General features: G+C 50.0%; 1 protein-coding gene across 4 annotated transcripts in view; it reads right to left on the reverse strand.

Annotated features, from left to right (window-relative positions):
- GBF1 (golgi brefeldin A resistant guanine nucleotide exchange factor 1) overlaps nt 1–14685 on the reverse strand; it is a 2365494-nt gene that overhangs the window by 1534898 nt on the left and 815911 nt on the right. For all 4 annotated transcript variants that reach the window (XM_078643218.1, XM_078643217.1, XM_078643220.1 and 1 more), the window contains exon 13: nt 13906–14004. In XM_078643218.1, the coding sequence (XP_078499344.1) occupies nt 13906–14004 (99 nt within the window). The remainder of the gene's footprint in view (nt 1–13905; nt 14005–14685) is intronic.

The following is a 14685-nucleotide window of genomic DNA, read 5'->3' on the forward strand; positions in this document are numbered from 1 at the left end:
TATGGGCGGGCAGGCCTAGCTCAGCACATGCACTCAAAGTGCGCACGCACTTTCCACTGGGACCCAGTGAAAGTGCGCAGAACCCCAAAAATCACCATTGCCAGGTCACCATTTAAAAGCAAAAAGTCTAGGGGTGAACCTGCCCTAAGGGCCAAGTCCAACAGGCAGGAACTGTTGTAGTCTCCCCCCGACCGGTGTTATGTGGTCGGGGGGCAGCGACAAGACGTCACTGTTTGTTTGTGGCGGAGGATCGGGAGCTGTTGTTTCCACGACCTCTGCCTTTGGCGCTGTTTCCACGATAGCCGCCCCTATTGCCTTTGCCGTAGGTGGTTTGCGTGGCCCCTTTATTGTATTGTGCCTGCTGGGACACCTGTCCTCTGGAAGCTCCTCTATTGTTGGAGCGACGAAAGAACCACCTCTGAACTGCTGGGACTGAAGAGCTCCCATAGACTTTGCAGTCTCATTGTCCTTTTTGATTTTCTCTAAGGTGGTGTCCACTTCTGGGCCAAATAAGTGATCAGGGTTAACTGGTTGATTGTGAATGGTGGTTTGTATTTCAGACTTGAAACCAGAGATTCTCAGCCAGGCATGCCTACGTAACATAACGCTGGTGTTAATTGCCCTGGCTGCAGTGTCAGCTGCGTCCAGTGCACACTTAATGGACGCATTAGAAATAAGTTTTCCTTCCTGAATTAGCATTTCAGCTGCCTCTTTGTACTCATCTGGCAAGTGTTGTAACAGGGTTTCAAGTGTATCATAGTGAGCCCTGTCATATCTGGCTAGGAGCGCCTGTGTGTTGGAGATTCGCCAGACATTGGCCGCATGAGCTGCCACTCTTTTCCCTGAGGCTTCGAGCACTTTTGAGTCCTTGTCAGGGGGAGGAGCATCACCCGTGGCTTGTGAATTTGCTCGTTTACGAGCATTGGAAACAACGATAGAGTGCAGTGGTAACTGTCCCTTGATATATGTAGGGTAGCCAGGTGCAGGTTTGTATTTCTTCTCAATCCTGGGGTTTATTACTCTGGCCCTCGTGGTGTCCTTAAAGATGTCTTCAGCGTGTCTCAGGACACCTTTTAGCATAGGCAGAATTTTGACAGTTCTCTCAGAAGTGGAGAAGGTGTTAAACAAGAAATCCTCCTCAAAAGGGTTAGTATGGAGTTGGACATCGTGATTTTTTGCCGCCCTCTCAATAAGTGCGTTGAACGCAGCTGTGTCTTCTGTTGGTGATGTTTTAACAGTATAGACATTGCTGTCAGTGTTAGGACGTGGTTCCCCTGGGTCAACAGCGTCCGCCCAGGCTTCATTGTGTTCGTCTGGATCAGAGTCTATAGGATAATTGTACTCCAGATTGTAAGACTCCTCCGCATCTGCATCTGAATGTGTGGGTGAAGTAAATTCTGGTTCTTGGCCACATGGGTGCAGAGGTTCTGACAGAAGAGGTGAAGTTGCTGAATCCCTCTTTTTCTTTAATGGAATCTTGTATGACTCCATTGGCTGTTCTGGGACGAATTTCCGCTTGTGAATGGAAAGTCTACCAGTTTCAGCGTCGATGAATTGCCTCGGCTGGTCTTCCTGGAGAGGCGGTCGATGCTTTGTGGCCACTTCAGTTGTTGTAGACTTTTTCCCCATGGACACCTTCTTTGCTGGCTCGACGCCCGTAAGTGGCGCAAACGCTTTAGTTGGCACCGGTGGCGGCAGTATAAACTGTATCGGCGCCGACGCCTTTGGAGCGGTGACTACCGATTTTGGGGGTGGAGCGGCCTTTGGTTCGACAACCAGGGCTTAATCCTTTATACGCTGCAGCGAGTCTGACACTTGCTTCGAAAAAGAGGCGGATGGCCGTATTGACTCGACGGGATCTTTAGAGCCACGTTGTTTTGTGCGCTCGATGTCCTTGCCGACTTTAGGAGTGTCGAGTCGAAGCTTAGGATCAATAGCGTCCTGCACTTTGGCTCCTTTAGCAGCATCAACGGTTTTCGGCGCCGACGTCTTTGGGTCGATGTCCACGACCTTTTTCTTCGGCGCCCCGGATTTCGGCTCCACCCTTTTGGGTGGCTTATCCGGCCCGATCGCACCCTGTGGCGTCGTCGAAGCAGGCGGCTCAGAAGCCTTCGATACGAGGAAAGTTACTTGCACTTTCGGTTTTGTGGACACTGATGTTGTTGGTTTCGATTTTGGTCGATCAACAGACGGCTCTTTAGAAATGTCCGTAGCCGGGCTTTGAAGCGAGGCTGTAGAACTACTTGTTTGATCTTGGGTAAGGCCTTGAGGCGATCCCTCGACCTGAGCCTTATCGAGTGTCTCGTCGCAGGCCTCCGAACCAGCAGTCGGGCCTAGCTCTTCACTGGAGCTATCGTCTACGGCCCCATAGGGCTCATCGTCGTCTCCTACCTCGTCGACGACTTAGATATCCTCGACCAATTCTTCATTTACTGCGTCATAGTTGGAGTCAACCTCCGACGCAGGATCCGAATGGTGCTCCTGAACTTCATGCTCGACCCCTTCGTCGTCTTCAGCGTCGAAGATGTTGACCGGGACAGGCGTTGTGTGCTGGGCCTCCTGTCGCGCCGCGCGTCGAAGGCGAAGTGTTTTCTTGGACCGGAACCGAGAACAGGCCATACAGCTGGCTTCATCGTGATCCGGAGACAGGCACTTGTTGCACACCGGATGGACGCCAATATGAGGGTACTTGGAGTTGCAGACTGGACATCTTTTGAATGGGCTCCGTTCCATTTTGAACGTCGACAAGGCCTACGGCGCTGACGTTCGGCTCGAAATTGAGCTGGAATGAGTACTGGGCACCGATCGCAAGACAATACCGACGATACCTATAGGCCTTTTGGCCAAAGAAAGTTTCTATCGATTCCGAACTTGAGTAAGCAAATATACATCTGAACCCGATGGCGGAAAAAAACAATCTGAGGATGGAGTCGATGCCCATGCGCACTGTAGTCCAGGGGAGGAGCCACCTATCTCGTGATACTTCGAAGACTCTTCCAGGACAACAATGTGCAATCATCCGGACCGAACACTAGGCGGCGATCTATGCATAGATGTGAATTCAGCAGCCCACATGCCTCGAACCTTTCGTTTTACACTCCTCATCCAATGCTTGCAGGGAGAGGAGTGCAGGTCTACATCTTCGAAGGCTCATGGTTTTTAGCATCGGGATCAGCCAAAGACTTCTGGGTTCAACATCGAACTTACAGAATAAGATAGTATGGATTGTGGCTTAAGTGGAAAGATCATCACATGGGCAAAGTGGTTGTGCTGTTGTCCAATTTTTTGTTTTTTGGGAAGCTTACTAAACGATAAAAAGAATTCAGCCTGAACCGAGTTAATAGAAATCTTTTGTAACTGGGCAACTTAAAAGTTAAATAGGGTTAGATTGTGAGAGTTGTTTGTACAAATAACGAGTGTTGGACTGATGTTTTGCTGGCTTCATTGGCTAACCGCAGGTTTTCTAGATGTGTTAAACACTGAGCTTTAAAAACCTTTCTAGTCAGTTCTAAGATTGAGGGGGGAGAATAGAAATATTTCTCCATGCCCAGGTCGTACAAGAAACTTTTAATATAGCCAATCCACCCAATCTTGTGTGCATGCTCTAGAGTGATACAGTCCTGTATGAACCCTTGGCAGTAAGTAGTTTTATTGGATGTCCAAATTCGGCGCCATAAAAGAAGTGGCTGGATTTTAATGATATCTGTCAAATAAGGCAAGCCCAAATCCAGATGACACGAAAAGGACGCGGTACCTTGGGGGACAGCAAGAAGATACCTTAGAAAACTATTTTAGACCTTTTGCAATGCATCGATCTATCCGAAACCCAACACTCCTGCACCGTAAGTTGCATTGGCTATACATTTGGCCTTATAAATCTCAATAATTTCTGCAGGGGGCCTTCTTCCCAACCTTCTTGAGAAATTTACTAACGCTACAGTAGCCCTCATAAAGAGCAATTTCCTGGAATCTATAGCCTGTCTCCCGGACATTTTATGATCTATTACTATTCCCAGGTATGGATATGTGTTTGTGCTCTCAAGTGTAGCGTTGTTTAAGTAAATGGTCTTAGTTTTCTTAATTCCGGATCCGGATGACATAACAAAAGTTTTCTTAATGTGATGTTAAGGTCCAGATTGGCCATGAAAGAATTATATCTTTCGAGAGCACGTTGTAATTCTACGGGGGTACGGGCTAGTATAACAGCGTCATCGGCGTAGAGCAGGGCCGGTATTGGGCGTTTGTTGATAATGGGGAGGTCCTGGCACCCTTTTACCATGGCCCGCTCTAAGCCATTGGTATAAAGTGTGAAAAGAAAGGGAGCCAGGACGCAACCCTGTCTGACCCCCCTCTCTACCCCAAATGGCGCTGTTAATTCTCCCCCCACACCATACCTCACTCTGGCTGTAGCGTCTGAGTGTAACTCATGGAGGAAGTCAACGAGGGACTGCTCTACCCCAATTTCCAATAAGACTGACCATAGTGTTGAGTGACTGACGCAGTCGAAAGCTGCCGATAATTCGACGTACGCCATATGTAAGGCACCTCCCTTCGCACTTACATACTTGCCCATCAAGAGTGTTAAATTAAGGGCTTGTTCGGTGGTACCGAGCCGCTCTTGGAACCCAAATTGTATATCTGAGAGGATTTTGTTATCGTCCGCCCAATGCTGGAGACGTTTGAGAATGACTCTGCCCGCCACTTTTCCAAGGGAATCCAGCAGAGAGATCGAGCGATAACACGATGGTAGTTGACGATCCCCCTTTTTAAAGATGGGAACAAGGATGGATTCCGACCATGAGTCCACAAGCCCCACCGCACATGAAGCCTGCAGAACTCTGGTCAGAATTGGGGTCCACAAATCTGAATTGAATTTAAAGAAATCAATTGGTACCCCATCGGGGCCTGGAGCCTTACTGTTTTTACTAGCCTTCAGCGCGAGAACTACTTCAGCATGCGTAATATCAAGGACTATGGGGTAGAGAGTTTTATTGGGTTCTGTGTTTGTCTTATCCTGGCATTTAGTTAACTCATGTCCCTCGGAAGAAAGGCCAAAAATGCGAGCGAAATGGTCAACCCAGATCGATTCGTCAATCGACAAATCTATTTTGGGGGAAGCTCTAGAATCAGAAAGAAAGGGCGATTTAATAACTGCCCAAAAGGCAGCGTTGTCCCTTAGGGTACAGCTTTTGTGGAGTTGATCCCAAAATTCGTTTTTCAATTCTGATTTCCTCCATTGTATGGCTTGATTATACTCCTTTCTAAGTGTGGTGATTTCTTGGGTGTCCCGTTCTGCTTTTTGAAGTGCAACTTTCAGTTTTGAATGTGCTTTTGTACAGGTACTATTAAACCAACCTTTTTTTCTAGGCTTTCTGTTTTTTAGTTGAACAAAAAGGACTTCTTTTATTGTTTAAGTAACAGTTAAAAAGTTAGTCAGGACTTCATCAGAACTAGCAAGATCAAGACAATTTTCAATCGCCGTTCGAGCTATTTTAACTACATTTGTAGTAATAGCTACAGGATCCACTTTATCCCATTTAAGTGAGAACCCGTTTAACCTATCTAAAATCAGTGTGTTTTGGTCTAATGTCCTGGCTATATTATGTCTATCTCGTTTCTGTAGGAGCGATATAGTAACACTATTAGGATGGTGGTCGCTCATAGCGTTATCGTGAGTCATAAACTTCGTGATTCGGGGTTCTGCCTTACAAGAAATAAAAACAAAGTCTATTGTACTCGATCTTCCTCTACCATTAAAGGTTGGGATAAGGCTGGCCAAAGGATTTAACATATTACTGGCCAGACCTAAACCTAGACCAAAAATGGTTTCATTTAAACAATCCCCTATCCTTGTATGGCAAAAATGAGTTATCGAGTGGTCATTCTCATCCATAAGGCCACAGATGTTCTGATTGCTATTCCTGCACAATCGTTGGTTAAAATCGCCTCCCCAAACTATTACTGCATCTTTAGTCGACTGATTGATTATTTCTTGGAGGGAGAGAAAGATAGATCGTATTACTATTAACAGTTCTCCCTGAGCTAAGTTATTATAAAAGTTTACCAGGAGAAAATGATCGACTTTATTCAGGCGAAGACTCAGTATTTGGAAATTGGATTCTAGTTTAACTATGATGATCTCCCTAATTTTTACCAAATTTGAGACATAGATAGACAGGCCACCTTTCGCTCTTCCAGACGGTGATGTTAGTGCAGAGGAGAAATATGTTTTATAACCCTCTATATGGGTTACAGTAGTTGCCCACCTCTCTTGGAAACCGAGAATGTTAAAATCCACGCTATTAAATGGCAGTTCTCGAAGAGCATCCCGAACATTGTCTGGGAAACAACTGTCGCCCACCCATGCATGGTGGCACACAGCAGCCGACCGTGCAAGTGCCCTACTCAGAGAGTCAGCTGCTTCAAGGGAAGATCGAAGAGAAAATTGTGCCATTCCCCTGCCACCAAGAAAGCAGCAATGTAATTCTGCCCGTGGCCCTTCCGAAGAAGGATGAAGGAGCTCGACTAAATCCCAAAGAGCGAAGGAATCACGTGCGAACACGCAAGACGTGTTTAATGCACGGATGCTCGCACTGGCAGAGGCAAAAAGCTGAAGACCACACGAGTCCAACCACCTAGACTCCCTGGTGGGAAGTAACAACGGCAAAGCGGAGGAAGGCTGCCAGTCAAAAGCCACCTGAACAACCAGACCTTGAGCTCTAGGGTGAGGGGACATCCAGAGTGGATCAGCCGGGGCCGGACGATGTCGGCGAGCAATGGCCCGATCAACAGGGTCACCAGAGGAGGGTCTCGCCCAGGTACCAAGCAGGATGTCAAACAAAGACCTGAAAAGAGCAGCAAAGGCTCCACCTCAACAGGCTCCATGTGGAGAAGATCAAGTACAGGATCAGAAGGCAGGGAAACCACAGGGGGCTAAATTAGAAGAATAGCTTCTGCCCTGTGAATAGCCCGTGAATAAGCTGCACTAGCCTCAGTCGCCATTCTGGGGGGCAACAATAAACCGTGTGTAGGAGACGGTTCGAGACTAACCTGTCCACTGAGACTAAAAGTGAAGGAGCCTGGAGTTGATCTGAAGGCCACGGAACGCTACGCACTGGCACCAAGGGGCACTGAAACAACCTCAGGCCGTGGAGTCCAGAGGAACGTCAACCTCGTGCAAGAGCTGAGGCGTAGGCGCAGGCAGGGGCATCGACCGACGCCGAGTCGCCGTCATATCGACACCGACGACCTCCAGAGGGGACTCGGCCTGGGCGCCATCCGACAGCGATCCAACTGTAATATGCGGGGAGGAAAGAGGTCGACAGGGCGTCGAGCTCGGAGCCACATCTGACGTCAGCGCAGTAAGCCACGCAGGGCTATACAGTGAGACTGGAAGGGTGGGCTGTCAACCTAATGCCAGTCTGTGACCCACCATTGCAACCGTTGTGCAATGCCCTCAGAAATCTGGATGTGATTGGACAGGTTCCCGTGATGCTGCGCCCACTGGAACTTCAGGTCCCACTGCAGAGCCCGCATATACCGTCTGGCATAATTGATCAGCAGGATGCAGGAGACCATGAGGCCCAGTAGCCTTAGGGTCACTCTGACCAAAACCCGGGATATGGGCTCAAAGATTGGAATCAGAGCTTGAATATCCCGGACTCGCTGTTCAGGATGAAATACCCGACACTGCGCCGTGTCCAGAACCGCTCCGATGAAGAGAAGCTTCTGAGAGGGAATCAGGTGTAACTTCGGCACATTGATGGAGAACCCCAGCACATGCAGGAGGTCGGCCATAGTCTGGAGGTGGGAGACGACTGTCTGGGGCGAGTCTGCCTTCAACAACCAGTCGTCGAGATAGGGGAAGAATGAAACCCTTGATTTGCGCAGATGAGCTGCGACCACCGCCATCACTTTCGTAAACACCCGAAGGGCCCTGGTAAGGTCAAAGTGGAGCACGGTAAACTGAAAATGCTCGTGGCCTACCGTGAACTGCAGGTAACGCCGGTGGGCCCGCAGGACTGGGATGTGGAAGTAAGCATCCTGCAAGTCAAGCGCTACCATCCAGTTTTGTGGGTCGAGAGCAGACAAGACCTGAGCCAAAGTGAGCCTCTTGAACTTCACTTTAAGAAGGAAGCGATTTACGATCTGGAGATCTAAGATAGGACGCCGGCCCTTGTACTTCTTAGGCACCAGAAAGTAGTGGGAATAGCAACCACAACCTACTTCTGGCCTCGGAACGTGCTCAATGGCCCCCTTGGCCAAGAGGGCCACAACTTCCTGCTGAAGAAGTACCAAGCGATCCCCCGACATGCGGTGGTATTGAGGTGGCATGGATGGAGGGGTAGTGTCGATGGGGAGGGAGTAGCCCCTTCGGACTATTTCTAAAACCCACCTGTCCGATGTGATGGTGCACCAGTGGGGGAGGTGATGGCAAAGCCTGCCGCATCTGATGGGCCTGAAACACAAGTAGTAACTTGTGCAACAATATATCTGTAAGAGACATTAGTTAGTATTAGATTCCTTACCTTAGAATATCCCCAGGCGTCAGACTGGATCCGGAAACTTTTGCGTAGCAGTACCCTTGCGCGTCGGTAGGCGTCGTCTGCGGCTCCGCGTCCGTCGTCAGTGTCGTGGGCGCCGTGATGACGTCGTCGGAGTACTTAGACGGCGCCTCCGCGTGCTGAGGTCAGTTCTTAGACACAGCTTTTCCGCGCCAGAAACGCAGAGCCATGTTAAAAACCAACACTGGTGCCATTGAAACTAGAGCCCTTAAAGGGGACAACCCTAACCCTAGATATTGGTTCGCAGAACGGGGAGGATGGGTGGGTCGGTAAGGAATCTAATACTAACTAATGTCTCTTACAGATATATCGTTGCACAAGTAGTAACTTGTGCATCTGCAAGAGACACGTTAGTATTAGATTCCTTACCTTAGAATAGATACCCCAGCAATACCAACCCTGACGGTGGGTCTGCGAACCAATAATCACACCAGAAAGTCCTGGAGGACGGAACGGCCAAAGAAGCCATCCCTCCAGACTTGGCTGTCCAGGCAGTAGTGTCTTGCAAACGTGTGCAGCGATGCCCACGTAGCTGCCTGACAGATGTCTTGTAAGGGCACTCCCCGGCCCAGGACAGTTGTAGTCGCCGTGGCTCGGGTGGAATGAGCCCGTAATCCAAAAGGGGGCTCCTTTCTAGCCAAGGAGTAGCATGCCTGGATACACAAGATGGTCCACCGGGAGATGGTCCTCTTGTGCACCGCTTTCCCCTTCTTAGCGCCCACGTAACCAACAAAGAGTTGGTCATCCACCCGGAACTGGCGTGTGCGATCCAAGTAAAATGAGAGCGCACGTTTTGGGTCCAGACGGTGGAGCCGCTCTTCCTCTTTAGAGGGATGCGGTGGCGGGAAGAAGGTTGGCAAGGTGATAGACTGCCCGATGTGGAAGGCCGTGACAACCTTGGACAGGAAAGGTGGTTTGGTACGCAGCACCACTTTGTCCGGATGGACAGAAAGGAAAGGCGGAGTACAAGAAAGGGCCTGGAGCTCACTCACTCTCCTGGCAGAGGTGATGGCAACCAGGAAAGCAGTCTTCAAAGTCAGAAGGCGAAGAGGACAGTTGTGAAGTGGTTTAAAGGGAGCGCACATCAGAAACGTAAGAACCAGGTTCAAGTCCCACTGAGGCATCACAAACGGAACAGGAGGAAACGTGTGTGTGATGCCCTTAAGAAATCTATTTACAATAGGGGACTTGAATAAAGAAGGTTGATCAGGCAGCCTGAGAAAGGCTGAAAGGGCAGAAAGGTAGCCCTTGAGAGTGCCCAGAGCAGAGCCCTGCTGGGCAAGAGAAAGAAGGAAGAGAAGAACCTCAGAAAGAGGGGCATTGAGAGGATCCACAGCCTTTGCTGAGCACCATGCCACAAATCTGTTCCAGACGTATACCGACTTTGTGGAGGGACGCCTGGCTGCCAGAATGATGTTACAAACTTCAGGAGGCAAGTCAAATGGCCTCAACTGTCGCCGCTCAATCTCCAAGCATGGAGGTGGAGACTGGACAGGTTCGGGTGGAGGACCGTCCCCTGCTGCTGCGACAGAAGGTCCTCCTGAAGAGGCAGACGAACCGGGGGATCGACCGACAGACTGAGTAGCTCTGGATACCAGTACCTTCTCGCCCAGTCCGGAGCCACAAGGATGACTTGGGCCCGGTCGCGCTTGATCTTCTTCAGCACTCTGGGCAGAAGTGGTATAGGCGGAAAGGCGTACAACAGACCGCAACTCCACTCGCGACGAAAAGCGTCTCCGAGCGAGTGCCGCCTTGGAAATTCCAACGCGCAGAACTGATGACATTACGCGTTCTCTTCGGTGGCGAATAGATCTAACCAAGGCTCTCCCCATCGCTGAAAGAGGCCTTGCGCCGCTTGGACTTCTTGTGCCTCTTACCTGACGACGACTTCGACCCGGAGGAGTGCGGCGGATCTGCTTCCCTGTGCCCTGTATGTGTATATATGTACCCAGTCTTGACCAGTGGGGCCATATGTCCGTCCTCAACGGTCAGGTGAGCCATGTACGGTGGCGGCTGGAACCAGTAGACAGCGAAGTGTGCCTGGGTGCAATGATCGTATCTTTCGAAGTTGGGGACCTCAAATCCCCCCTGGTGAAATGGCAGCATGAGTGTGTCAAGGCTAATCCGTGCCTGCTTTCCCCCCCAAATCAGTCTTGTCAGTTGTGTCTTAAGTGAGCTGAAGAAGAACCGACCTGGGTCATATGGTATATTGACAAAGAGGTACAATAGTTTGGGTAGCATCACCATTTTGATAAGAGCAACACGTCCCGCCATTGAGAGTGGGAGACGCAGCCACCTAGTAATGTTGTCTGTTTTCTTATCAATCGCCGTACCGTAGTTAGCCCTCATCATGGTATCCTTTTGTCTAGTAATTCGAACTCCCAGATATTTTAAGTCGTCCGTCTCCCATAGCAGGGGGAAGTCGAGCTGGTGGGAGTGAGTGTTGTCAGTCAGCGGGAATATTGCAGATTTAGCCCAGTTTATTTGCACCCGCCAAACTTAGTAATTTCATGTAACACTGGATTTAAGTTGTCCCGGGGTTTTTTAATGTACAGCGTCATATCGTCCGCATAAAGCGAGACTAGCAGTTGTCTGTTGGGGTAAATGAGAGCACAATGGTTATGTCTCTGATGAAGTTTCGCGGCTAGGGGCTCAATGGCGATCACGAAGAGAATCGGGGAAAGGGGGCATCCTTGGCGGGGACTAGGAAGCTTTAGAGGCAGTGGTGGCCGGGGTGTAGGTGGACTGACCCGCCCGCTGGCCCCTTGGTCCGCCACGGCGAAAACCGCGTCTGCAGTCGTGTTGGGGTGGTTGCTGCCAGGCTTGTGGCTCTGTTGCGAACACTGCATGGTGCCCTTTCCTTTGCCACGAAAGGAGCGAAAAGCAGCCTGCGGAGGAGGTCGGGCTGCGGAGTGCCGCAAGGACTTGGATATAGCCCGTGAGTCCTTAAACCGCTCCAATGTGTGGTCTTCAAAGGGCATGTCCATAAGTGTGTTTTGGACATCCCCAGAGAATCCAATGGTCCTCAACCAGGCGTGGCGTCGAACCACCACCGTCGTTGCCATCGATCTGCCCAGTGAGTTGGTGGTGTCTAGGCCACAACGTATCATGAACATAGCTGCGTCTCTCCCCACTGCAACAGCCTGGGAGAGAGCTGTCCGGGCCTCCTCCGGACACTGAGGCAGCACTTGTGCCACCGTATACCACAGAGAGTCGGAATAACGGTCCAATAGGCATGCAGTGTTCACAGACCGCAGCTCAGAACTGGCAGAAGAAAGAATCATCTGTCCGAACTGATCCAGTTTCTTGGATTCCTAATCCGGGGGTGCGGAAGGGAAAGCAGTCGGGGAAGCAGAGGCTTGGACAACCAAGCTCTCAGCGGTAGGGTGTTGGGAGAGGAAAATGGGGTCACCCGGAGCCAGGCGATGGGCCACGTTCCTAGCCACAGGAGCCCCTATGGTGGGCCTGGACCAAGTGCCCAAAAGAACATCAAAAAGTGCTTTGTTTAAAGGAAGCAGCGGCTCCGCAGAAGTAGCTGCTGGTTGAAGCACTTCCGTCAGGAGGTTAGTCCTGACAGCCACAGTAGGGAGCACGAGGTGTAGGGCCTCTGCTGCCGTACACAACACCACAGCATAACTAGCATCCTCCTCCGTACCCACGGTAGGAGGAGACAGCATGGCAAGGTCTGGTGAGGTATCCAGACAACTTGTATTCCCCCAACTCCTCTGCCCAGTCCTGTTCAGACTCGCAAGCAGCTGCGAGAGGGTCCTCAGACCCCTCCCAGTCTTCCCCTTCCTCCTAAGGCTGGTGTACAGGTCGAAAGTAAGGAGTAGGGACATGGGGATAGAAATCCTTTTGTTTCGTCAATAACGGCATCGAGCGACGCCGGGCCGACTCCGTGTCCAGTACAGGGCTGAAACCAGGGCCGACGTCGTCCCGAGGAGCGGGCGACATTGGAAGTGGTGCCGGTGGGGTCGACGTCGGTGGAAGTGTTACAAGGTCAACCGGTGTCGACAGGGATCCAGGCATGGATCCAAGGGGGTCTCGTGGCGCCGGGGCTGATGGCGACACCAGGGCTGGAGCCACAGTCGGTGAAAGGCAAGGACCCCCCCTCGGGGCCCGAAGGCGCACCGGCGGGACCAGGCAGCCCAAAGAGGCGAGCCATGGTCGACAGGAATTCCGGTATCTGGGCCGGAGTCGCCGACGAACCCAGAAAGGGCAGGTAGGTCGGCGGTGGCTGCATAGGCTCCGCCGGAGCCGCAGGGGAGGCAATACCCGCACCCTCAGTCACAACGCATGACCGGCGAGGGGAAGTCAGAGAATGATGTTGTTTCTACGACTTCTTGTGCTTCGCCTTACCTGACCCAGAGTGCGAAGACTTTGATCCCGAAGACCGATGGTGATGACTCAGAGCGCGGTCCCTCAACCTCCCACGGGAACGGAACCTCGAACGGCGCGGAGCCAACTGCCGGGTTTCCAGCAACTTTCGGGACCACTACCGCAAAGTTTTCGGCGCCATGGCCTGGCAGACGGGGCACGACTTGGGGTCGTGGTCGCGCCCCAGTCAGAAAAGACACAATCGGTGTGGGTCTGTCACCGATATTATATGGTGAGTCCTCACAGGACTTAAAACCGGGCATTCTAACTGCACCTTAAGAATAGAAGACCCGATGAAAGAATTGAGACAAAAAGTCAGTCAAAAATTGACTTGAGGTTCCTGCTCTTCCAGGGTCTGCGCTTGATGGCGCGGAAAAAGAAAGGACAGAACTGACATCAGCGGGCGTGGGCGCCATCTAAGTAGTACCCGTGACGTCATCTCGGCGACCACGACACCAGCGATGGACGCATAGTCGCACGACGCCACCTACCAACACGCCGGAGTACTGCTGACAAAAACGTTCTGGATCCAGTGTTATGCCTGGTGGTAATTCTAAGGTAAGGAATCTAAGTGTTTCTTTCACATATGCAATATTTGAAGAGTTATTCAAAATACAAAATCAACAAAGATATTAGTGCATATCATTTTGGTAATTTCCTCATATATCTTTCAGTAGATAAGAGCTGTATGATATGCACTTCACTTCCTTGGACTACATATCAATTGGAAATATAAGTAGAAACACAAAAGGATAACTACAAAGTAAACTGCATGATACATCCTTGTATTAATATCCGATACTATTCAATGTGTTACCAGTCTTTTTTTGGACAATGCTAATACAAAAACAAACCCAGTCTTTTTAATTGTTCAATCAAATATCCATCAGAAAGATACACAAAGCTAAGCACTACTATCCAATGACATTCAAAAATGCAAATGAAGATTACTATAAAAGCTCACCTCCAGCTGAAACTTCAGATGATGTCTCATACTTTCAAAGAGAAAGAAGCATGCACGAAGAGAAGCTGCATATAAATTAAATCTCTCAACATTCAGAAGCTGGGGAAGAAAATACAAATACGTTATAGCAAAATCATCTCTTATACAGTGAAATCTTCTAATAAAGATATAACATGTGCAGTACACTAGAATTGCAATAGCATATTTATATAACTCACACTAGAAAGTGATGGGAATCTTGGGGATATCCTAACAAGCATCTGTTCTATTCTACTTCCCCACTTGCCCTGTGTAAGTGACCAGGAGCTCAGCTCCCACTGCCGCGTGGCTTGCCTGCTAGCAGCCACCAACAAAAGGCCCCCTGCCAGCCATAGGCTAACATTGGGCCTACTCACTCTGCACCCGGCTGCCCCTGTGCCGCTGAGGTTGTAACAACTGTACCTACCTGAACCTGGGAGACCCCTGAGTCTTGCCCCAGAACCTTAACTCTGCCAGTCGAGTACTTACCTGAAAGCCGATATCTCACATTTTCTCCATAGGGTAACATAGGCCGGTTTTCACTTGGAAATTCTTCTAAGTGTCGAGTTTTGAAACGTTGAAATATTCACTAAAAATCATCTTATCAACGAAAATACTCACCTGTTACCAGGAGAGATCCCAGTGCTGGATCTTTGTGCCCAGCACTGACCATAAAAATTCATTACAACTGTGATCATCTGATAACATGATTTTCCCCCATAGGATAACATTGCCTGGTTTTTGCCAGAAATTCTTCTGTCG

This window comes from Lissotriton helveticus, chromosome 5_1 (genome assembly GCF_964261635.1).
Source record: "Lissotriton helveticus chromosome 5_1, aLisHel1.1, whole genome shotgun sequence".
In the NCBI taxonomy this organism is placed as follows: Eukaryota; Metazoa; Chordata; class Amphibia; order Caudata; family Salamandridae; genus Lissotriton; species Lissotriton helveticus.